Source organism: Lemur catta, chromosome 15 (assembly GCF_020740605.2).
Source record: "Lemur catta isolate mLemCat1 chromosome 15, mLemCat1.pri, whole genome shotgun sequence".
NCBI classification, from domain to species: Eukaryota; Metazoa; Chordata; class Mammalia; order Primates; family Lemuridae; genus Lemur; species Lemur catta.
Genome location: NC_059142.1, coordinates 25,574,179 through 25,600,836, shown reverse-complemented (window position 1 = coordinate 25,600,836; position 26,658 = coordinate 25,574,179). Strand labels below are relative to the sequence as shown.

The window sequence follows — 26,658 nt, the reverse complement described above, 5'->3', positions numbered from 1 at the left end:
AATTGAAACTTACAGATCAACACTTGTGTGCACATATGGTAGTACAATTCTACCCTTGTGATTTAATAAAATAAAATTCAGCTGTTGATGTAACATTTATCACTCATACAAGTTGAGTTAAATTTTGATTGTTTTCGTTTTTCATAGAATTACATAGTATTTACTTAATAGTTGAATGGTACAGTGTCTAGGTCAGTATAAACTACTGAAGGTTGTAGGTAAGGGGACATGAGCTGGCATGAGTTTAAGAAGGTCTTGCCCTGCGCATTGGTTGAGGTCATCAGTTGGAGACCAGCCTGCGTAACATAGCGAGACCTTGTCTCTACAAAAAATGGAAAATTAACCAGATCTGGTGATATGTGCCTATAATCCCAGCTACTCAGGAAACTGAGGCAGAAGGATCACTTTAGTCCAGGAGTTGGAGGTTGCAGTGAGCTATGATGATGCCACTGCCCTCGTGCATCGGCAACAGAGTGAGACTCTGTCTCCAAAAAACAAACAAGCAAAAAGAAATAGGAACAATATACCACTAGATCAGATCTTTCTCCATCTCAAAGGACTTCTGAAAACCTAAGAAAATAGTCTTTCTTCAAAACTGAGAAGTTACTAATGAGATGAGGAAGATGTAAATTTAGTAAGCAAATTAAGGGAAGATGCATACATCTGTTTTTGATTACTTAAAGTTCTACAAAATGTTTATGCCAAGAAAGACCAATTATGTTGTTTCTCTCTCTTCCTCACTGTTTCTTCCTTACCCTATTTGATGCCAGGCACATAGGTGCACAATAAATATTTATTATGTGAAGTATTATTTTTATTATTATTATATTTTATGATTATTTTATTATTTTTTTATTATTTGCCTTTATGAACAGTTTCTCTTTTAATTGGAAAAGAGTTATGTTATTTCATTTCAAGTATGTTCAAATTCTAAAGTGTGGATTTTTTGGGAATTTTTTTCCTTTCATCATTGAGCCCTCATAAAAACTACCTATTAAAGTTAGTGATAGAAAGAAAATATTATTTAGAGTTCATTTAATATGAATGTAAAAGTTCCTACAAATTCTTTTTGTGGTATGTTTATTCAAGTATACTAAAACTTTCTTTACCCAAAATTTGTTTTTTAATTGAAATTTTGATTAAAATGTATGTAGATTTACATGCAGTTATAAGAAAGAATACAGAGATGTCCCTTTTATACTTTGTCCAGGTTTCCCCAAAGGTAAGATTTTGCAAATGTATAATATCACAACCAGGATTTTAGCATTGATATTATCCACTGATCTCATTATGCTTTTTCCAGGTTTAGTTATGCTCGTGTGTGTTTGTGTGTTGTATATATATGTATTAAGTTACATACAACTCTATAACTCTATGGGTTTGTGTATCTACCTCTACAGTCAGGATATTTAACAGTCACCAAAACTCCACAGTTTGATAGCCTTTGTATTTCCTGGTGTTATGGGTCTTCTGTTGGTAGAAGTCACAGAATGGAATTGTGTGTAGTATGACTGCTATTCATTCATCAGTGTTCTTCCAGCAAAGTTCCTTTGGTTTCTGGTTCTGCTTGGGTTTGGTTTGGGGCACTTATGGTGTCCTTTTGTTCCTGGGAATTGGAGTCCTTCTTTCAGGTGTTTGATGATCCTTGTGTTTGTCCAGTCAGCTCTGAAAAAGGATCAGTAGCTTAATTGTAATGATATTTTGAAACCTATGTATTGAAAAAAGTTTTTTTGACCATTAAATAGTCCCCATTACTGATTTTCACTGTCTTTTGTTTTTTCCTTTTCTCATTAGGGTCAGGATTATTTTTGCAATAATCCCTGGGAACCATATTGAACCCTTACCAGCCTATTTATTTGAAGGATAATAAGATATTTATTTAATATCCAAGAACTCCAAAGAGATTCTCTATGGACTGTTTAATTATCATTAGTTTGTTTCCCACTAAATTAATTGAGAGAATCATGCTATAATGGCCAAGGTTGTTAGTTTTATCCTCTTACGGATAATTTCAGCTGAACCCCAAACTGGCAATAACATAGTTATATATGGTAATAACAGGTTTTAAATGGTATAGGAGGTGCAAATAAAAGCAGTTTGTTTATTTGAAAACCTCTCCCTTAGAGTTACTGTATCACTGTGAGAGACTTTGGTTATTATTTATTAATATTATATGCTCGTTACTTTATTAGCTTCTTTACAGATATGTCATTTAGTACTTTGAACAACCCCATGTAGATGTTTTTTCCCCATTAATGGAGACTTTAACTTTGAGCATTTGGTTAAGATTGTGTTTGCTTGTTGAATTCATGATTTTTTTTTTTTTTTTTTTTTGAGGCAGGTCTTGCTCTGTTTTCCAGGCTAGACAGAGTACAGTGGCATCATCATAGCTCACTGCAACCTCTAAGTCCTGGGCTGAAGCGATCTTTCAGCCTCAGCCTCCTGAGTAGCTAGGACTACTGGCACATGGCAGCATACCTGGCTAATTTTTTTTTTTTTTTGTAGAAACAGGGATCTTGCTGTGTTGCTCAGGCTGGTCTCAAGCTTCTGGCCTCAAGCGATCCTTCTGCCTTAGCCTCCCAGAGTGCTTAGGAATATAGACGTGAGCCTCTGCACCTGGCCAAATTCTGCTCTTTGAGTTGGGGAACTGGAACCTTTCCTTTTAGAGATGTGAACAAGTCCTTTTCCCCTGCTGCTCCTTAACCATAGTTAATATGCATACTGGTTAATCCCTTGCTGTTCTCTAGATGGAATTAGATTAGGGAACAGTAGGAGAGTATTTAATTCTTTAATCACTACCGTGCAGCATAAAATTACATTAGCTTAAACAAGCAAAAAGGTCATAGCTTTGTTGGATAAAATTTCCAAGCTTGATCTTGTTCTTGTATCCTCAGTATACATAGTATACTGAGCTTTTAAGAAAACTGCATTTTAAATACATTAAGTGTAATTTTATTGCCTTTAGCCTAGTGTCACAGCCTAAGATGAATTTGATTCTTAATTCTGTTACTTATTAGCCATCTGTGCCAGCCTTGTCATTTATAAAATTGATACACATGCTTCATTTGTCATAATCTGTAGCACTGATAAAAAATGTTTAACTGTCATGATCAATAACAAAGGCTAGTCGGTATTCTTTCAGAGGCTTCTTTCCAAGGTAGATAGAGAATTTTTAATCAATACTCTGTGTTTCTGATTCTTCAGCTAGATTTGTATGGCCCTAACTATAATTATTTAGTTCACCATTCACCGTATCATTTAAAATATAGTATTATGAGACCGTGTCTAAGTAATACTTGCCTAAACAAAAGTCAGCATAGGTTTACCTTAATTCTTATAAGTTAATTTGATTGTTTTACCATTTTAAATTTCTGGAACATGATCTTTGTCATAAAATAGAATGTAATTGTTTTTGTAACTTTTAGCTAGCTTTCAATTAGGCATATAAGGCATTGGTCTACTTGTATGGGATTCCTTAGAGGAAAAACGACATATTTGAATAAAACATTTACTTTGATAATGATTTGAACTGAGCCATTTGTCAAAGGAGGAGAAAATGATAAGAATTTATATATTCAATGACTAAAAGATTGTTTTACTCATTTGGAGATAAAGTTATTTACTGTATCATGGAAAAACCCAAAGGATTTTTATGTTGACCTTTTGCCAGTTCTATGGACTGTTTATTCTTCTAAAACTAAAGGTCCATCATACCATTAGAAGACGATCTGAATCATAAGAATAATCTAAGTCTAAAATTAATTTCTGCTAAGATCATTAGATTCAAAATCATTTGAGTAAAAACAGAGAAGTGTTGTCTATTAAATTTGATCTAAAATTACCTAATTGAGGAGCAAAGGACTTATCTATTATAATAATAATTATAATTATGTTTAAATACATATTTTCCTAATACCATTTATATACATGTTGATATAAGTAGGCACAGTGGGTGCTGACGACATAGCAGTAAACAATCAGGTAAAAATCTTTGGTCCTCATAGAGCATCCATTTTTGTTGAGAATTGGGAGAGACAAATAATGTCTTAATCCATTTTTGCAGCTGTAACAAAACACCTGAGACTGGGTAATTTATAAATAATAGAAATTTATTTTTTACAGTCCTGGAGGCTGAGAAGTCCAGGATCAATCAAGGAACTGGCATTTTGTGTCTGGTGAGGGCCTTCCTATTTCCAAGATGGCATCTTGTTGCTGCCCTCACATGGTGGAAGCCTGCAGGGCAAGAGAGTGCTCCCTTCAACCTCCAGCACTTTTGTAAGGGGGCTAGTCCCATCTGTGAGGGCAGAGCCCTCATGACTTAATCACCTTTCAACAGCCATACCTCTTAATAATGTTGCATGATTAAGTTTCAACATGAATTTTGGAGGTGACACCATTCAAACTATAACAGATAATAAATATAATAAAACATACAGAATGAAAATTTATCCTTCACTTAAAACTCCTAAATGATTGTAACTTTGCATATTTTACCCTCTTCAATTTTCCTTTAACGTAATATTAACAAAAGGATTTATTTATCAGTTCTTTTAGTCCTAAGGAACAGAGTTTCCTAAAATAATGGGAGAGTATAACGAATGCAGGAAGATAGGAATCTTCAACTACTACTGTGATTTTAACATTGAAATGGGAGTTTATGTTTTGAAGACTGAAACCGTTCAGGAGCTTCACAATTGTCTAGGATCCTGTTTAAACATTAATATGTCCCATAAGTATAGTCTTTGTTTCTTATTGTTGATAGCATTTTAATGGAAAGTTTAAAGATGAAATGGGAGAAATTGCTGGTAGGTTGGCCAGAATGAAATCTAGTTGTTGCCAACAAACCAGCATGGTGAAGTGAAATGTCTGTTTTCTTAAGTGCACTCATATATGAAGTAAAAAAAAAAAAATTGTCCAATGTATGAGGCACTAAAAGATTTATTGCAATATTTAAGATCTACCAAAAAATATAAAGAAATAAAGCTTTATTTATTCAGTTGAAACCACTCTCTGTACACTCCCCACAATGCTTTTTTCCCCTGATATATGTCATAATTTTTTTCCTAAAATTGATGTTTTCAGAGAGATTATTTTAAGCTTTGGGGTTGAATTAGAACAGGTTTTCTAAACTGGGAAACAAATTTACAGTTGCTTTCTAGTAATTTAACAGGCTTAAAGAACTAATCAATCTATTTTAAAAAAGTATTTCTAAACTAACATTAAGAACATCTGTGCTGAACAACCAGGTGTTTATTATTAGTTGACGGCGACAAACGGGTTCTTTATAGAAGTTTCCCATTTTTGTTTTTACTTTTTTTTTTTATTGTGGTAAAATATAACATAGAAGTTACCATTTTAATAATTTTTAAGTGAACATTTCAGTGTATTGACTGCATTCACCATGTTGCCCAATCATTACCACTATCTATTTGCAGAATTTTCATCACTCCAAAAAGAAACACTATACCTAAGCAGTAATTTCCTATTCCTTTTCCCCCAGCCCCTGATAACCTCTCATTTACTTTCTATCTCTAAGAAATTTGCCTATTGTAAATATTTCATGTAAATGGAATCAAACAATATATTTGCCTTTTTGTATCTCAGTTATTTCACTTAGCATAATGTTTTCTAGGTTTATCTATGTTGTAGCATGTATCAGAACTTCATTCGCTTTTTTTATAGTTACAGAAACAACTTAGAAGATAGACAGTATTAAATGTATATACTTGTATGTAGGACAGCTCAGAAAAGTATAGTGAATGGATGGAATCTATTATGCTATAAAAATGCTACAAACACCATTTAGTTGTGCTCAGAAATTTACTTAAAAAAATTTCAAATGCTGGCATTGTCCGGAAACATTTAACAGGTTTATTTATAATTGTTATAAAGTGAACTGCTAAAACTTGCTCACTGGAACATTTTGACTGGCATTAATGATTTTGTCCCATGTTTATGTTAAAAATTCAAACAAATGAAAATGAAGAAACTGCCAAAACTTATTTCTGTCCCCTATTTTTCCATTTACAATCATTAATTTACATATCTTTTGACCCGATGGCACGGGGAAAAATCTAACATTCGCAAGTACCAATAACGGACAAATAGAAGCATTTTCTTTTTTTTTTTTTGGAGAATGAAATGTTTCCCATCATAGTGGATTCTTAAGCATCTTCTCGATGTATCTGGCATGCTAGCTGAATGTCTTTTGGCATAATTGTTATATGTTTGGCATGGATAGCACACTGGCTGATCAACCAGATAGGTAGGCCTCATTTGCCTCCTGCAAAGCACCCATAGCTGCACTCTGGAAGCTCAGATCTGTTTTGAAGTCCTGAGCAGTGTCTCACACCAGATGCGGGAAGGGAATTTTGCAAATCACAAGTTCAGTGGACTTCTGATAATGTCTAATTTCATGGAGTGCCACAGTATCAGGACTGTAATGATGAGGTTTCTTCACCCCTCCAATAGAGGGTGCACTCTTTTGAGTGGCTTTTGCGGCCAATTGCTTACTGGGTATTTTACCACTGGTCAATTTGGGAGCAGTATGTTTTGTACAAGCCTTAGTATAGAGACCTCGTTACTTATCTCCTGTCTCCTTCAACTGGAGCTCAGTGAGCTAGAGGTGGCACTGGTGTTAGCCATGGTGGCTGTCAACACCCATTCCTTTTTATGGCTGAATAATATTCCATTGTGTATATATACCACATTTTATCCATTCATCTTTTGATGGGTGGGTTCCACTTTTTTTTTTTTTTTTTTAAGACAGGTCTCGCTCTGTCACCTGGGGCTAGAGTGCCATAATCATAGCTCACTGTAACCTGCAACTCCTGGGCTCAAGTGATTCTCCTGCCTCAGTCTCCCAAGTAGGTGGGACTACAGGCACAGCTAATTTTGCCCAGCTAATTTTTCTATTTTTTGTGGAGACAAGGTCTCGCTCTTGCTCAGGCTGGTCTCGAACTCCCGACCTCAAGTAATCTTCCTACCTTGGTCTCCCAAAGTGCTAGGATTATAGGCATGAGCCACTATACCTGGCCTGTTTCCATCTTTTGACTATTATAAATAATGCTGCTATGAATATTGGCAGACAGGTGTCTGTTTGAGTCCTTGTTTTCAATTCTTTTGGAATGGAATTATCAGATCACATAGTAATTCTGTGTTTAATTTTTTCAAAAACTGCCTGGCCGTTTTCCAGAAAAACTGCACCCTTTTACATTCCCACCAGCAATGTATGAGGGTTTCAATTTCTACACATCCTTGTTATTTATTTATTTTATTGTAGCCATGTTAGGAGCAATAGTAGGTATGAAGTATCTTATTGTGATTTTGATTCACATTTCTTTAATAACTAAGGATGGTGAACATCATTTTATTTAAATCATTTGCTCATTTAAAAACTGAGGTACTTGTCATTTTGTTGTTGGAATGTAATCCTAGGCTGAGTTTTTTTCCTTCTTTCTTCCTTTCAGTAGGTTAAAGGTGTTTCTTTAATTGTCTTCTGGCTTGCGTTGCTTCTGATTAGAAGGCAGTGATTATACCTATCTTTGTTTTGCTATGTATCCTTTTTTCCCTCAGTGCTTTCAAGATTTTCCCTATTACTATTATTCAGAAATTTATGATGTACTTTGGTTTTCTGCACTTATCTTGTTTGAGATTGTTTGAGCATCATGGATCTGAGGGCTTATCAAATTTGGGAGATACTTGGCCACTATTCTTCAAGTATGCTTTTTCTCTACCCTTCCCTTTTCTTGGCCTGCAATTACATGTGTGTAAAATGCTCAGTAATCTTTTTCACAGATTACTGAGATTGATTATTTTTCTCTCCTCCCTTACCGCATTTCTTTTTCTTTATTTACTTCATATCAAGTAGTTAGTATTCTCCTTTCTTCAAGTTCATTGATCTTTTATTTGCCGGTATTCAATATGCTTTTAAGAATACACAGTAACCTTTTATTTCAGATATTGTAGTTTTCACTCTAAAATTCCATTAGTTTATATTTGTTTCCATGTTTATATTTTTGCTTAAATCCTTGAGCATATTTATAATAGGTATTTAAAACTTCTTGTATACCAATTTTTATCATCTCTGTCATTGTTTTACCTGATTTTTTTCTGGTAATTGATTACATTTTCCTGCTTCCTCTTATATCTAATAATTTTTTTTATATCTGGTAGACATTATAAACTTTATGATTTGAGTACCTGAATTTTGTTTTCTTTATTTAAAGAGTATTGGATTTTATTCTAGCACACAATTAAATTAACCACAGATTAGTTCATCCTTTTGAATTTTGTTTTAAAGCTTTGTTACCTTGAGTCTTGAATAGACTTTACTCTGGTGTAGCTCTAATACTAAGGATTGACTCTTTTGATTTGAGGTTTCTATTCAGTCCTCTGGATGTTAAATGAAGACTATCTTCTGTCTGACTGATAAACTCAGTGTGAGCTTTGGGTACTATTTAAGCTTTCCAATCCCTGATAGTTGTTTCCTCAGTATTTGTTTTCTGCTTAGCCTTGTGGAGTTTATACTATGCCTTCATATCTTATTATTCGTTCAGAATTTCAAGGGGCCCTTTATTTAAAAATTTTTTTTTTTGCAGCTAAGTATGACTCTACCTTATGATATTTCCATACAGAATTTATAGTTAATGGACAAAAATAGTGTTATGAAATATATTTGAAGAAAAGAAACATTTTGTCATAATGAACTCTTCTTTGCAAAAACAGTATTAAACCAAAATACTTTTTAAGCTATAGAAGGAAAAATCTTTTCAATATACATACATAGGAACAGAGTTTGCTTTTAAATATTGGCATGTGAAATTTTATCAGTATTGCATTTTTTGGAGGTAAGTACTTAATGTTTTCATAGTGTATATACTGTGGATCTTAAGTGTGGTGCTTGAGTTAGTCTTTGGAACTTACCAACGTACTGCATTGCTTATTTTGTGTATTCATATTTTATTTTTTTCTTTACTAAAGATAATTTTTAGGCATGTAGGTTGGTGGCATCAAATTCTTTGGGAAAGTATATAGTTCTTGCTTTTCTAACTTCTCTGCCCTTTTCTTTTTTTAACTCTGTGTCAGTCAAGATAAATTATTACACTTTTGTAATAGGAACCCCCCTTCAAAATAGTAGCTTGAGACAACAGAAGGTAGTTTTTCACTGAGAAAAATGCTGTTGATGGATCTGGGTAACTCTCCATGGCAACTCCTTTGTGTGTTGGTTCAGCTTTGTAGACATTGTCAATTTCTGTGGTGCATGCATATCATAAAGAGCTTCTACGAATCACCAAAGTAGAGGAGGTCATGCTGGAAGTCGTGTCATGCCTGCAATTAGGTACTTGGCCCAGACTTATGGTGTATGTCACTTTTATCCATAACTCTTTGACCAGAAGTAGTCATATAGCCCTGTTCAATTGCAAGGAGTGTGAAGAAATGTCTTCCTGCCTGTGCTCCAAAAGGAGAATCTTATTTGTGTGAGCATCAGCAGTGTCTTTCACAAGTATCACTAGGCCTACCCAGTATTCTCATTCTTTTATATTCTCCAATTCCTTTTTGCAGTTATCATTAGAACTATCTTATTATTATCCTACCTCCCTGTTGCCTTAGTTGAGTGATTCTCTCTAGAAAGAAACATTGAAATTGTGTTCATATTGAAACATTTAATACATATCAAAATTTAACAATTAGCTTAGTTAGAGATGAGATGGAAAGAATTGTATGTATATGAGAGTATTAGCAAAAATTCATGATGTATTTTACATTCCTAGCTCTGTCCACTGAAAAGTCCTAGAAATAATTAATATCACCCTAGCCATTAGCACCCCTAGCACCCTGATTGTGATCTCTGAATATTATTTTCCACCTATAGGAACCAAAACTGCTTGGAAAAATATCTGATTAGTAGGTATGGGACAGGAAATTTACAAAATGAGCTTGGAACATTTCATCATACCAGAAGGTAAGGAAGCTGTCAAACACTGCTTAGAATCATATAGGAAGGACTCAGGAGCCAATCTGAAGCAACTTCTTCTGTGCAAAGATGGGAAATTTGATCATCAGCAGGAATAATTGTAATAAATTGTAACATATAAAATATAACGATATTTTAAAAATTACCTCCACTGGATACTGCGTGAGTAAGGCCACCCCCAAGTTCAGTCATTCACTAGGACTCATAGGACTTGGCGTATAGTCACCTCCACTTGCTATAGCAAAAGGATCCAAAGCAAAGGGCAAAGGCATATGGGGCAAAGTCTAGAGAAAACCAGGTGCAAGCTTCCAAAAGTCCTTTCCCAGTGTAGTCAGACAGGGTGCACTTAATTGCTCTAGCAACAAGTTGTAACAACACTTATGAAACATCTACCAGGGAAGCTCATTAGAAGCTCATTGCCTAGGGTTTTTAGTGGGACTGGTCACATAGGCACCCTATACCTATCATGTACCAAAATTGCAAACTTCCAGGAGGAAAGCAGGTGCTAAACAATAAACCACATAGTACACACATTTTGGGCATAGTTCAAGTTCAGTTTACATTTAGGGAATAGTGGGAACCTTCCCAAAAATCCAAGTTTGTAGATGCCAGCCAAGAGCCAACCTTGCTAGCATACCTAAAGATAGAAGTCTCAGGTCTTTTTTCTGCATAAATACCTTTGGAAAATGCTGGGTAACCAACTTATTTCAAAACTGATTAATGAAGGAAAATAATTCATTATTTGTTTTGGCCATTTTATATAAAGTATACTTCAGGGTAACCAAATAGTTGAGTGGGGAATTTTCTCTTTACAGAAATGTTGCAGCCAATGGATAAAAGAATGGGAGAAATATAATTATCTGCATTTTTAATCTTTAATGACTTCATGAAGTAGGTAGTGATCATCAATGACTACTATTATAATATCACAGAAAGAGAGATTAGCAGTCTATGTGCCTCTCCTCTGGATGGAGCTACACAGGACCAACTATGAGATGTTCTTGCGAAAAAAATTTGATCTAAATTTGATCAGTTCTCTGGATTTAACTACCCACTTCACAGGAATTAAAGAGAACAGAAGATATGCTCACCAAAACGCAGACTTTGGTTATTACCACAGGACAAACATCTTGGTTTCTTCAGCAAATAAATTGCAAGGAAAAAGAAAAGGAGGATGGAGAGAAGAGATACAGAAAGAAAACCTGTAGATAATGGAGAGTTAAGAGACTATGAACCAATTGTAATATATTTTAAATTCTGATTTGAACACACAAGTTGAAAAAAATTACGAGACAATTGGGGAAATTTGGATACTGACTAGATATTTGATGATACTAAGGCATTTTTGTTAATATTTTTTTTGAGTGTGATAATAGTATTATGATTATATTTTAAAAGTATCTTGCAGAGATGCATAATGAAATATTTGCATAACAAATTAAGGATAAGCTGTTTAGCAAGTTTTTTTTTTTTAAAAAGCACAGAGTAAAAGTTTATTATTGCCTAGATATTTCCTAAAAAAATCACTTCTTTAAGAAATTTAGGTCTACCAGATTTGATATGAGAAAATTGGATTTGGTAGAATAATATCTGCAAAAGATAGCACAGAAAAATTTTGATGTGGACAAAACCTAATTGATGATTCAAATCTTCATTAAAAATTTAAATGGAAAAGTATTGATCCTCATGAACATTATATACAATGAATATTTGAAACCATTAATTTGATTTTGTTGACTATTAAGCAGTTAAAAACATGTAGTAGTGTTTAGTTAGGAAAAATATTTTCAAAGCAAAAGTTATGAGATCATCAATGATTAATTAATTCTTATTAATTAGCAAAATGGGAGTCAAGCTCTGGCTTCTGCCCTCTATTCTGAGTCAGTATTATCCACACATGGGTACTCTTCAGCCTAGGTCTTGGAATGAGAAGAATTGGCCTCAGCATATATTTAATGGAATGCAGCTAAGGCTTGGGAAGCTGGTATATAAATGACTCCAAAAGCCATGATACGAAACAGTATGCATCACTTACTGTTTCCCCCAAGAAATAGTGGGATAATCCTATACCCTATATCCAAAGACAGTGGAAAGAGGAGAGGGGCCAGGACCATAGAGCAGCAGTTTCTAACATGACACAGCCATTTCTAAACTCTGGAGACCTACATACGTCTGCCTTATTTTGACCTCTTAACTATAATGCAGAAGGTAGAATTTTGGTATATTACAAACCTTTTTTTTTTTTTTTTGTTTTTGAGACAAGGTCTTACTCTGTTGCCCAGGCTAGAGTGCCATGGTGTCAGCCTAGCTCACAGCAACCTCAGACTCCTGGGCTCAGGCAATCCTACTGCCTCAGCCTCCCAAGTAGCTGGGACTACAGGCATGTGCCACCATGCCCGGCTAATTTTTTTTATATATATTTTAGTTGGCCAGATAGTTTCTGTTTTTAGTAGAGACGGGGTCTGGCTCTTGCTCAGGCTGGTCTCGAGCAATCCACCCGCCTCGGCCTCCCAGAGTGTTAGGATTACAGGCGTGAGCCACCACGCCCAGCCACAAACCTTTTTCTTTAAAAATGCAGACTGGACCGGGTGCCGTGGCTTACATCTTTAATTCTAGCACTCTGGGAAGCAGAGGTGGGAGGATTGCTTGATTTCAGGAGTTCGAGACCAGCCTGAGCAAAAGTAAGACACCGCCTCTACAAAAACACAGAAGAGGTGTGGTGGTGCTTATCTGTAGTCCCAGGTACTTGAGAGGCTGAGGCAGGAGGATCACTTGAGCCCAGGAGTTTGAAGTTGCAGTGAGCTCTGATCACACCACTGTACTCTAGCCAGGGCGATGGCATGAGACTCTGTCTCAAAAACAGAAAAAGAAAAAAAATGCAGACTGATTTCTCTCTCTTCTGAACTAGTCATATTATTTACTGGGATGACATCATTTTCTGAAAGGAAGCTAGTGAGATCATTACCACAAGCACCAATTTAATACATTAGTGTAACAATGTGCCAAGTCTCTGTCTTAATATTCATGGTTAACAAATGTTTAAGAAAATATTTTTCCTCCCTTAATTTTTAACAGCTAAAAAAATTGTTATAGGAATTTTTTTTTTTTCTTTTTTTTTGAGACAGAGTCTTGCTTTATTGCCCAGGCTAGAGTACCGTGGCATCAGCCTACCTCACAGCAACCTGAAACTCCTGGGCTCAAGCAATCCTTCTGTCTCAGTCTCTCGAGTAGCTAGGACTACAGGCATGCACCACCACGCCCGGCGAATTTTTTCTATGTTTTAGTTGTCCAGCTAATTTTTTTCTATTTTTTTAGTAGAGACAGAGTCTCATTCTTATTCGGGCTGGTCTCGAACTCCTGAGCTCAAATGATTCGTCTGCCTCGGCCTCCCAAAGTGCTAGGATACAGGCGTGAGCCACCATGCCTGGCCTATTATAGGGATTTTAAGACAAAAATCTTGCAATAAGTTATATAAACAATAGCATTTATTAAGTGCTTTTTTAAAAATGGCATCAAAGTATCCCTGCTATCCTGTGCACATTCCCTCTCCTCAGTCCTAAAAACAAAGCTGATTAGTAAGGAGCATGGCACTTAATATTTCCTAAATGTTAAAGGACTATCAGTTATAACGTGACATTTTTATTTTATTTTATTTTATTTTATTTTACTTTATGTTATTTTCTTTTATTTATTTTTTCAGAAACACAGTCTTGCTCTGTCACCCAGGTTGGAGTGCAGTAGCACAATTACAACTCACTGCAACATTGAACCCTGGGCTCAAGTGATCCTCCCACCTCAGACTCCCAGGTAGTTGGGATTAAGGGTGTACACCACTGTGCCTGCCTAATTTTTAGAATATTTTGTGGAGATGGAGTCTCACTATGTTGCCCAGGCTGATCTCAAGCTCCTGGCCTTAAGCGATTTTCCTGCCTTGGCCTCCCAAAGTGCTTGATTTTAAAATAGTTTATTAGACGTATTAGGTGCATGTTGCTTTCTGGAACATTACTAAAAGGTGGAGGCCGGGCGCGGTGGCTCACGCCTGTAATCCTAGCCCTCTGGGAGGCCGAGGCGGGTGGATCACTCAAGGTCAGGAGTTCGAGACCAGCCTGAGCAAGACCTCGTCTCTACTAAAAATAGAAATAAAAATTATCTGGACAACTAAAAATATATATAGAAAAAAAATTAGCCGGGCATGGTAGCGCATGCCTGTAGTCCCAGCCACTCGGGAGGCTGAGGCAGTAGGATCGCTTAAGCCCAGGAGTTTGAGGTTGAGGTTGCTGTGAGCTAGGCTGATGCCAGGGCACTCACTCTAGCCTGGGCAACAAAGTGAGACTCTGTCTCAAAAAAAAAAAAAAAAAAAAGGTGGAAAATATGTGCATCTTAGAATTCAGGTACTATGGTGATTTTCCTGGGATTCTTTTCCTGATCTGTCTCATGAACTAGGTAACTTTAGAAGGTTATTACTGTTCTTGTATTTTGGGAGTGATAGAGAGTTACCAGTGTTTTCCAACCAAATTTATTCCAAACAAAATCTTTTACGTTTTACAAGTACTTGTAAAACTGAAAGTCATACCTTCCCCAAATTTCTTCATTAATTTTACCCTGACTACTTCACTCTCTTTGTATTAAAGTCAATGCAATTGTCAAAAGTGAAGATACTGGATTATCAAGTTATGTTGAGGCTGGGAAGAGGGATGCCAAAGACACAGCGTTTATAAATTGAGTTTGTGATCATTTGAAATTTCTTAGTTTAATTTTCGGGAGATTTCACTAAAATGCTGTATATCTTGCTGGTGATGTCTTTCATGTAATTCTAGTGAAATTAATTAGACATGAATGTATATAATTGTACTATAGAACTATAAATTTGTTAAGAGATCAGTTTCAGGAACCTGTCTTGCCTGGGTTTAATTTCTGACTCTGCCTCTTCACTGATGTATGACTTTGGACATGTTATTTAATCTCTTTGGGCTCTACTTTTCCCCAACCATAAAATGAGGAGACCAATGATACTTTCCTCATGGAGTCATCTTAAGACTGGTAAAGCACTTAACAACAGTTACATGCCACATAATAGGCATTTAAATGTTACTTATTGTCTTATTATAAAAATAAGAATTTATTAATGGGGTTAATGTTGGATTTAAACATTAGAATGCTAAGATCATGTAATTTCTTGCTGACTGGCAATAGAAATATTGATTTATGCTCCACATGACTTGGTGTAATATACTATTTTATGGTGTGTTAAACAACATTTATGTGTGGCATACAACAGTGTACTTCCAATTCCTTTCTCCCTTCCTCTATGCTATTATTGTTGTGTTTTACTTTTACATATGCAGTAAATACATTTCTCCTATTTTTACTTTAGACAACTAGTTGTGTTTTAGAGCAATTAAAAATAAAAATAATTTTATATTTACTTTAATTTATACCACTTCCAGTATTCTTACTTCTTTATGGAGGTGCATATATCTCTATGGTATCATATTTCCTTCATCCTGAAGTACTTTCTTTTAGCCTTGTTTTGCTGGTAATGACTTCTCTATTTTTGTTTTCCTGAAAAAGTCTACTTTCCGTTTCTTTTTGAAAGATGTTTTCGCCAGGTATAGGATTCTTCATTGAGTTTTCTTTTTCTTTTAGTGCTTTAAACATTTCACTCCATTGACTTCTGGCTTATGTAATTTTTGATGAGAAATCTGCTATAATTTTTTCCTTCTCGCAATATCATGTGTCTTTTTTCTTCTGGCTGCCTTAAAGATTTTCTTTTTATCTTCAGTTTTGAGTAATTTGAATATGATTTGTCTCATTGGTTTCTGGAGGTTAGAGGTGTGATTTATCCTACCTGTTCTCTGAACTACTTCAATCTGTGGTTTTGTGCCTTTTAATTTTGGAAAATTCTCAACCAGATATTTCTTCTGTCCCATTCTCTTGCTCTTCTAGGATATCAATTACATGTATGTTGAATCATTGATACTGTCCCACAGCTCTTGGATTTTCTGCTCTGCCCACTCCCCCACCCCCATTTTTTTCCCCTTTGTGTTTCATGTTGGATAATCTCTTAAATGACTCTGTTGAGTTTACTCTTCAGCCATTCCAAAGCATTCTTCAACTGTTACCATGTTTTTCTTTTTTTTAAAATTTAATTTATTTTTAATTTTTTTTTATTTCAGCATATTATGGGGGTACAAATGTTTAGGTTACATATATTGCCTTTGCCCCACCCAAGTCAGAGCTTCAAGTGTGTCCATCCCCTAGACAGTGCGCACCGCACCCATTAGGTGTGACTATACCCATCCCCTTCTCCCCCCTCCTATCTGCCCGACACCTGATGAATGTTATTACTATATGTGCACTTAAGTGTTGATCAGTTAATACCAATTTGATGGTGAGTACATGTGGTGCTTGTTTTTCCATTCTTGGGATACTTCACTTGGTAGAATGGGCTTCAGCTCTATTCAGGATACTACAAGAGGTGCAATATCGCCATTGTTTTTTGTGGCTGAGTAGAACTGCATGGTATACATATATCACATTTTATTAATCCACTTATGTATTGATGGGCACTTGGGTTGTTTCCACATCTTTGCAATTGTGAATTGTGTTGCTGTAAACATTCGAGTGCAGATGTCTTTTGTTCTTTAGGGTAGATGCCCAATAATGGGATTGCTGGATCAAATGGTAGTTCCATATTACTTTCTACAGAGGTTGTACTAGTTTGCAGTCCCACCAGCAGTGTATGAGTGTTCCTATCTCTCCGCATCCACACCAACATTTACTGTTTTGGGACTTTTTGATAAAGGCCATTCTCACTGGAGATAAGTGATATCTCATTGTGGTTTTGATTTACATTTCCCTGATGATTAGAGATGTTTTTCATATGTTTGTTGGCCATTAGTCTATCTTCTTTTGAAAAGTTTCTGTTCGTGTCCTTTGCCCACTTTTTGATGGGGTTATTTTTTTATAGGGTTATTTGATTTTTTCTTGCTGATTTTCCTGAGTTCTGTATAGATTCTAGTTATCAGCCTCATCGGATATATAATGTGACTGTTTTCTCCCATTCTGTAGGTTGTCTGTTTGCTCTTGTGATAGTTTCCCTTGGCTGTGCAGAAGCTTTTTAATTCGGTCAGGTCCCATTTATTTTTGTTGGTGGTGTGATTGCCTTTGGGGTCTTCTTCATAAATTCTTTCCCTAGGCCAATGTCTATAAGAGTTTTTCTAGGATTTTCTTTTATAATTCTTATAGTGTCATGCCTTAGGTTTAAGTCTGTTACCTACCGTGAGTTGATTTTTGTGGGAGGTGAAAGGTGCGAATCCCATTTCAGTCTTATGCATGTGGCTATCCAATTTTCCCAGCACCATTTATTGAATAAGGGTTCTTTTCCCCAGTGTATGTTTTTGTCTGTTTTGTCAAAGATTAGATGGCTGTATGAGGATGGTTTTATATCTGGGTTCTCACTTCTGTTCCCTTGGTCTATGTCTCTGTTTGCGTGCCAGTACCATGCTGTTTTAGTTACTATAGCTTTGTAGTATATAGCTTGAAGTCTGGTAAATTGATGCCTCCCAATTTGTTCTTTTTGTTTAAGATTGCTTTTGCTATATGGAATCTTCTCTTGAATTATTTTTTCTAGACCTGTGGAAAATGATGTTGATATTTTAATAGGGATTGCATTGAATCTGTAGATCACTTTAGGTTGTAAAGACATTTTAAGAATGTTGATTCTGCCTACCCATGAGTATGGTATGGTTTTCCACCTGTTTATGTTCTCTGCTATTTCCTTCCTCCCATGTTTTTCCTTTGCCTCAGACGGTATGTTGGGTTTTCCCCCTTGCTTCTTTGTGTGACTTATGATTTGTGATTGAAGGACAGATGTTTTGTATAGGACAATAGACACTGAGCCAAAAAGCATTGAGGGGGGCAGTGTTTAAGTTAATCTAGTCTGTAGTTGGGCTTTATTTTGTTCTTGTCGTTTTACCTCAGTGCAATATAGGCTTCAATTTCGATTTCCAGTCTAAGGTTACCTTTTTTTTTTTTTTAAATCGAGTTGGAGTCTCTTTGCTAGAGAATTTTTCTAATGTCTTTTCTGCCCTCAATTTCTGATCTTATCTTCTCCTTGTTATTGCACCATGGAGAGAGTCTCTAGCTACATACACTGTTGTTATTTATTTCTCAGTGCTTGCTAGCACGATGGTAGATGGACATGGGAAGTGCTAGGGAGGGAGACATTTTCTGTAGTCCTGCTTTTGCCTTAGTTTTAGGTAGACATTGTATCTTTGGATCTTGAGGGTGACACTTTCTCAGTCATCCTACTTCTCCTCAGTGGTAGGGAAACTGTAAAGATCTGGGGCCATTATGTTTTCCTGCACCTCCCCAGTAATAAAGGTTTTTTTTTTTTTTTCTGTTATTTTCCTCCATTTGGGGGTGGATGGTGGGGCAACTAAAAATAGTTATTCCACAGAGTGTGTTTGTTCTGTTCTTTTTATATTTTTTTAATGTTCTGATCAGCAGCCATCTCCCTTGGCTAGTTTTTGCTACGTTGAGCTTATCACTGGTAGTAGAGATAGATAATTTTAGACATCAGCTGTCAGGGTGTTGCTAAATAATATTAATATTTATAAATATCACTTGGTGAATATATATTTTCAGTTTTCTTATTGACCGTTTAAGTTTTATTCTTTAATTATTTTTTAATCATGCATTTCTATTGACAAAATTCTGCATAGCAGATACTAGGCACTCAAAAAGAATTGGAGAATGAATGAATGCATGAATTTATTGTGATTGCTGTTGCTGTACCTTTCCTATGTATAGTTTTTTAAAAAATAGACATTGCTGCCTGTGAACTTATATATAGGTTTTGTTCTTTATTTCTGATTACTATAATACTTATTTCTGAGAGTATAAAAAAAAAGTCTTTGAGATCTCTTAGAGATCTGAACATTGTTATAGATTGTCTTTCTTTCCAATCAAAATAATGTGTATAAGTTTTACTGGTGTTGAAGGAAGTTCTGTAATTGCACAAAATCCTTGTCACATTATTGTGGCTATTGAAGGAAGACTTTTATCCTCTTGGACCTTGATAAGGACTCCAAAGAGAAAGAATAAATATTCAGTTGTGTGAATCTATAATATATAGATGCTCCTCAACTTACGATGTCGTTACAGCCCTATAAACCCATCATAAGTTGAAAATAGTGAGTTGAAAGTATATTTAATGCACCTAATGTACCAAACATCATAGCTTAGCGTAACCTATTTTAAATGTGCTCAGAACACTTATATTAGCAGTTTGCAGAGTCATCTAACATAAAACCTGTTTTCAGTTAAAGTGTTGAACATCATATGTAATTTATTGAATACTGTACTGAATTATGGTTTCTACTGAATGCATATCATTTTTGTGCCACTGTAAAGTTGAAAAATTGTAAGTTGGGGACCATCTGTGTGCATTTTAGAATAGATGAGTACATTCTTTGCAATAACAAGGTGGAAAAGAGGAAGAAGAGGGAGAAACTTAATATCTTTTTACTAAAATTTACGAGGGCCTTATCTGGAGATAGAGATAAGATTTGCTAAAGGTGATAGCTACCTGAAATTCCTCAACAAATGAAACATCTCCTGAGGTTGACTATCGTTTTCTTCCAGGTGATTTACTGTTCTTTTGGTGGAACATCCAAAGGGTTGCACTTTAATAACTTAATAGTTGGACTTGTCCTCCTTACAAGAGGCAAAGATGAAGAGAAATCAAAATGTAAGTACTTTTATTGTCTCAAAATGATAATACCATATCAGTATGCAGAATCATTTACTTCAAAATTCTGATGACAGGCAAAGCATTTGAAATTGACATTTCTCTAAAGAAGATATACAAGTGCTCAATAAGCACTTGACAAAATACTCAACATAATTAATCAATAGAGAAATATAAATTAAAACTATGTTGAGATACTGCTTCATATCTACTAGGTGGCTAAAATTAGAAAGTCAGATAATAACAAGTGTTAGGGAGGATGTGGAAAAATTGTAGTCTACATTATAAATTGCTATAGAAGTGTAAAAAAGTGCAGCCACTTTGGAAACCAGATTGGCAGTTCCTCAAACTGTTGAACATTAAGTTACATGGCCCAGCAGTTTCTACTTCTAAGAAAGTTCAATACACATATTTACCAAAAACAAGACATGTATGCAAATATTTATAGCAACTTTGTTCATAATAGTCACAAAATGGAAACAACCCTAACATCCATCAGCTGATGAATGGATAAACAGAACATGATATATCCGTACAATGGAATGTTATTCTACAATAAAAAGGAATAAAGTACTGATTCATGCTGCAACATGGATGAACCTGAAAACATATTGCCGAGAGATAGATGCCAGTCACAATTCGCCACATATTATATGATCCCATTTGTATGAAATTTCCAGATTAAGCAAATCCATAGTGCCAGAAAGCGTTAGACTAGTGGTTGCCTGGGGTTCAGGGAAGAGGAAAAAGGACAGTGACTGCTAATGGGCATGGGATTTCTTTTTGGGTTGATGAAAATGTTCTGGAATTAGATATTGATGATTTATCTATTTTTTTGAGATGAGGTCTTATCTGTCACCCAGGCTGGAGTGCAGTGGCACAATCATACCTCACTATAGCTTCAAACTCCTAGGCTTAAGAGATCCTTCCACTTTAGACTCCCAAGTAGCTAGGATTACAGGCACGCACACCACCATGCCTGGCTTTTCCTTCTTCTTTTTGTACTCTGTCTGCTATGATCTGAAAGTTTGTATCTCCTTCTTGTGATCTGTCCATCTGATAACCAAGACAACTACTAAGTGACTAACAGGCGAGCAGCATATACAGTGTGGACATGCTGGACAAAGGGATTATGCATCTCCCAGACAGGATGGAGAGGGAGGCAAGAGATTTCATTATGTTACTCAGAACAGTGTGCAATTTAAAACCTCTGAATTGTTTATTTCTGAAAATTTCCATTTCATTTTTTGGACCTCTGTTAACCGTGGGTAATTAAACCTCAGAAAGCAAAATGTGGATAAAGAGGGGACTAGTACTATACAGATTACTTTGTAATTTGCTTTTAACTTCTATTTAGTATTTTGTTGTGTGTATATCTCAGTTTACCTATTACTGATAGACATTTATCTTTTTTTCTAATTTTTGCTCTTACAAACAATACTGCAGTGAACACCTTGTATCTTGTACACAGGTATCAGTTTTTCAAGCGTGGAAGTGTAATTTTGTGGAAGTGGAGTTTCTGGCGTGCATCTTCACCTTCACTAGAGTTTTTCAAATTATTCTCCACAGTAATTTATGCTCCGCTCTGTTGCTCCCAATCCTTGCTAACACTTGGTATTGTTACACCTAAGCAGTTTTGCAAATTTGGCATATTTGGAGAGATGTCATGTTGCTGTTTTAATTTGTGTTGCTAGGTTATTTTGAGGAATAAATTAAAATAATTTATAAAGTGCTTGGTCCTAGTAATCAATGATTGATACCTTTCTCTTCTCTCATTGTTTCTACCAGGGCATATTTGATTTATGTTAAGATTAATTAATTCTATCTTTCTTTCTCTTAGACATTTTCAGTCTTTTTTCAAGTGAATCTGGGAGCTATGTTGTACGAGAAGAAATGGAAAGAATGCTCCATGTGGTGGATGGTAAAGTCCCAGATACACTCAGGAAGTGTTTCTCAGAGGTATATTTTACATTTCACACCTTCTTATTGACAAAGTATTACCTTTAGTTGTATAATATTAATAAGTTTAGCTATGATGAACAGATGTTTATATGAAGAATATTCTTGGCATCTTTGTATTTAATGATTGACATTTCAACTGGTATGTGCTATATTCAAAGGTCCATGACTCTCATTACTGCTATATTTGTGAATCTGAAAATTCTTTTTTTTTTTTTTTTGAGACAGAGTCTCACTCTGTTGCCTGGGCTAGAGTGCCGTGGCATCAGCCTAGCTCTCAGCAACCTCAAACTCCTGGGCTTAAGCAATCCTTCTGCCTCAACCTCCCAAGTAGCTGGGACTATAGGCACGCACCACCATGCCTGGCTAATTTTTTCTATATATATTTTTAGTTGTCCATATAATTTCTTTCTATTTTTTAGTAGAGATGGGATCTCACTCTTGCTCAGGCTGGTCTCGAACTTCTGAACTCAAACGATCCACCTTCCTCGGCCTCCCAGAGTGCTAGGATTACAGGCATGAGCCACCGAGCCCAGCCTGAAAATTCTTAATTCTACTATAAACCAACTGTTTATACTTAGAGTATAAGGAAACATATTCCTAATCTCTCAGTTCCACACATAGCAACATATACACATGCATACACACAGTCCTGCAGGAACCTTATATTGTAGTGCCCTTGTTTTTTGTCATGTAGGTATATCATTCATTGGCCTTGAGCCATTCTGTGACCTCTCTTATTAAGGCCTATTTTATCATTTATTTTACTTAGCTGATTTGCATAGTGAAATATTTTGGTTAAAAATTGTGTTTTTTTCTGTTTGCAGAAATAATATATTTTCTAGTGTCTAACAATAGAAATAATAGAAAATTAAGCAATAGCAAATGTGTATCTTTAACAAAGAAAATTATTTTTCTTCTCAGAGGTCTGCTAATATGTGAAAAGTCCCTAGAGATTGTAGAGTGAAAACTTCTTTAGAAGTTTCTGATCCTTTCGTATAGCACTCAGTGCTGCACAGTTTCTTACAGGTGGCTATTTGACTCACTTCCCTTTCACCAGTATAATAGTCCTTTACTGCTTTTAGCTTTATTCAGGTTGTTTAGCTCTACCTTCCTGACTATGTAGGCACTGATTGTCTATACTTCATCCATATGCATATTCTGCTATTTCTTTGGGCTGTCTTATCTTTAGCCTCTCATCCATCTGGCTTTGAGTTTCTTCTGTGTTCATAGCACCTGGTGATCTCTTTCTTGCTTTTCTTTTTTTTTTTTTTTTTTGGGAGACAGAGTCTTGCTCTGTTGCCCGGGCTAGAGTGTTGTGGTGTCAGCCTAGCTCACAGCAACCTCAAACTCCTGGGCTCAAGCGATCCTTCTGCCTCAGCCTCCCGAGTAGCTGGGACTGCAGGCATGCGCCACCATGCCCGGCTAATTTTTTTCTATATATATTTTTAGTTTTCCATATAATTTCTTTCTATTTTTAGTAGAGACGGGGTCTCACTCTTGCTCAGGCTGGTCTCGAACTCCTGATCTCGAGCGATATACCCACCTCGGCCTCCCAGAGTGTTAGGATTATAGGCGTGAGCCACCTTGCCTGGCTCTTTCTTGCTTTTGAGCTTAGCTGTGCAGTGTTTGGTGGTGGTTACAGTGTTACATTTTATCTAGCATTTCTATGTGTAGGGTACGAAAGGATGAGTTTCCTGCATTTTTGGTTCTGACATACTGACTACAAATTGCTATGATAGTATTTCAGTACTTCAAGACAAACTGGGCCATGGCTTATTTGTTTGTTTTTTCCCCTGTAATAAAATTTTGCCTGTCAGGGCCAGGCACGGTGGTTCACGCCTGTAATCCTAGCGCTCTGGGAGGCCGAGGCGGGTGGATCATTTGAGCTCAGGAGTTCGAGACCAGCCTGAGCAAGAGCGAGACCCCCGTCTCTACTAAAATAGAAAGAAATTATATGGACAACTAAAAATATATATAGAAAAAATTAGCTGGGCATGGTGGTGCCTGCCTGTAGTCCCAGCTACTCCGGGGGCTGAGGCAGAAGGATTGCTTGAGCCCAGGTGTTGGAGGTTGCTGTGAGCTAGGCTGATGCCACGGCACTCTAGCCCGGGCAACAGAGTGAGACTCTGTCTCAAAAAAAAAAAAAAAAAAAAAAATTTTGCCTGTCAGAAGAAAAGATATCTTTGCAGATCTTATTAATTGGATTTTTCATAGAGATGTCAAATATATTAATACTCTTTGCATTTTTTCAGAAAGAATATATATATTTTTTCATTTTAATAAGGTTTAGGCAAACACTCCCATTTTGTAGATGGGAATTACATGGGGTTGGTAACCTAGTTCTCTAAAATTTAGGCACAACCGAAGGTGTATGTATTCGTTGAATAGGTGGCGATAGGAAAGAGGCAACTGAGTGTTGTTATTTTATATAGGATGGTTAGACCTATCAGATAAAGTGAAATTTGAGTAAAAAATTTATAGGAAGGGAGAGAGAAAACCGTGAAGATAACTGAGGGAAGAACTTTTCATGAAGAGGATACAACAAAGGCCCTGAGGTAAGAGTATACTTGGCATGCCCAAGGAACAATAAAAAGGCCAATTTAGTTGAAATGGAGTGGACAAGGGAATAGTGAGAAATGAAGTTACTGAAATTATTGGGGAGTAGGAGGTAGATTATATATGCCCCTATGGGACGTTATTGCATCTTTTGACTTTTACCCTGAGTGAGATGGAAACCACTGGAGGGTTTTGAGCAGAAGAATAACATAATATGAGACGCTTTTTTGAAAAACATGATCATGTTAGATCTTATGTGGCTGAACTGAGTCCATTTGAGGTATTTGAATAATCCAGGTAAGAGGGGATGGTCATTTAGATCATAGTGTAGCAGTGAGTGACAAGTTTTTAGATTCTGCATTTATTTTAAAGATGGACTTAACAGAATCTTTTCTTGTGTTGATTAGGGACTGTGGTAGAAGGAGTAGAAGAAGGATGACCGAAGTGTTGGCCTGATTTAGTAAAAGAATGTTGTTGCTGTTAACTGAGATGGAGAAGGAGCTTAGGAGGTTGGATGCCAAGGGAATTTTAATTAAATTCAAGGATCCTATTAGACATTCAATTGGAGTTGTCATCTATGCTTTTTGATAAATAAGTCTATTGTTCAGGGGAAAGGAGTTATTGGCTTATAGGTGAGTAGAAATTTATAGGAAGTGAGAGAGAAAACCATGAAGATAACTTAGGAAAGAACTTTTCATGAAGAGAATACAGCAAAGATCATCTGTGAGTGAGTTTAGATAGGAACCGGATTGGAAGAATGAGTCCTATAATCCAGTGTTTAGAGTTTGGAGAGATAAAGAGGAATCAAAACTGGAGTTTAAGGAATGGCCTGTGAGATAAGAAGATTACCCAAAGAGAATAGTGTCCTACAGGCCAGGTGATGAAAATGTTTCAAGAAGGAAAGAGAGCTCAACTATGTCAAGTATACTGAAGTGAGTTGACCTTTGATCATTGAGATTTGGCTATATGGATGTTGGTCATTGGTATAGACCCTGTGGAATTAAAAAACCACTGCAGGCAGGGCGCGGTGGCTCACACCTGTAGTCGTACCACTCTGGGAGGCCAAGGTGGGTGGATCGCTTGAACTCAGTAGTTCAAGAGCAGCTGAAGGAAGAGCAAGACCCTGTCTCTACTAAAAGTAGAAAAAATTAGCCAGGCGTGGTAGCGTGTGCCTGTAGTCCCAGCTACTTGGGAGGCTGAGGCAGGAGGATCGCTTGAGCCCAGAAGTTTGAGGTTACTGTGAGCTAGGCTGACACCACGGCACTATAGCCCAGGCAACAGAGCGAGACTCTCTCTCAAAAAAAAAAAAAAAAATCACTGGAGTCAGGATACTATAGGGGAATACGTTCATAAGAGGAAATCAAGATGGGAAAGTTAGAATGTTTAAAATTTCAATTATGGGAAGGGGAACAGTTATTGTAATAAAAAGATCATAAGACAGTGGTAGTAAGTGCCTACCTAGGTGGTTGTTGTTAATCACAAGATCTTTAGAAGAGAAAAGATCAAAGAAATGTGAAGCCAAGTTTTAGAAGGCTCATGTATATGGCTATTTGAATTATTAGATTCCTTTGGTATAAAAGCAATACTGTAAGTGGGCTAATGGTATCTGACTCAACTATTTGATATATTTAGCTGCTCTAATTTCTGAGTAATGTGCCTGATGATTGCATCCAGACCATTGTTATCCAAGTATTTATATTAGACTAGGTTTATTCAGACCGTCTGTGACAATGCTCTGTGTTGTTTTTTGCATTAAAAACAAAACTATAAAGACAAGCACTTTAGATAAAAGATATGGCCCTAGCACCTAGATTTAAGTGATATGGGTTTCAGCTTTTTTTAATCCTGTGCTTTATTATTAGCCTTGAGTTATAAAGGAATCCGCTTAGGAGTTGTATTAATTTTTTTTGTTACTGGTTTTCTGTTGGATTGTTGATTCTTAAAGTGGAAATTAATATTTTATCCATTTTAGGAGTCTGTTTATTTATTTTTATTTTTTACCTGTTAGCTCATTTTATTAAAGGGAAACTGAGGCACAAGGAAATACAACCACTAATTCAGGGTCACACAGATCACGACTGTCAGATAAGAGTCACCACATTTCTGTCTGCAGCCACAGATCTTCCTTCTTGGGCATCCGCTCCAGAAGCTGGAGATTGTAGTGTATGTCTTTCATGATGGCACTGTTATCATAAGGTGGCATTCTTTGGACAGTAAGATGTGTGAGGTACTGGCATCTCACTTAGACTCTACCCAGTTTGGACAAATTTGATCCAACTTTAGTTGTGTTTCTTGTGGTGGATAAACAGTCAAAGCTTCCTTGTCAGTCCCAGACTGGTGTTGTCCAAGGACATCAGGATTCTCACTTTACGTGGTGTCAGGAGGAATGACATAGGACCCTGTGGTTAAG

General features: G+C 36.2%; 1 protein-coding gene and 1 pseudogene across 3 annotated transcripts in view; one reads left to right on the top strand and one right to left on the bottom strand.

Moving 5' to 3' along the window:
* USP32 (ubiquitin specific peptidase 32) overlaps positions 1–26,658 on the top strand; it is a 202,253-nt gene that overhangs the window by 78,419 nt on the left and 97,176 nt on the right. For 2 of the 3 annotated variants that reach the window (XM_045525578.1, XM_045525577.1), the window contains exons 3-4: positions 19,625–19,730; positions 21,571–21,689. In XM_045525578.1, the coding sequence (XP_045381534.1) occupies positions 19,625–19,730; positions 21,571–21,689 (225 nt within the window). Of the gene's footprint in view, positions 1–19,624; positions 19,731–21,017; positions 21,024–21,570; positions 21,690–26,658 lie in introns of those variants that run through there. The other variant, XM_045525579.1, reaches the window with a different exon arrangement.
* LOC123620164 lies at positions 6,165–9,206 on the bottom strand (annotated as a pseudogene).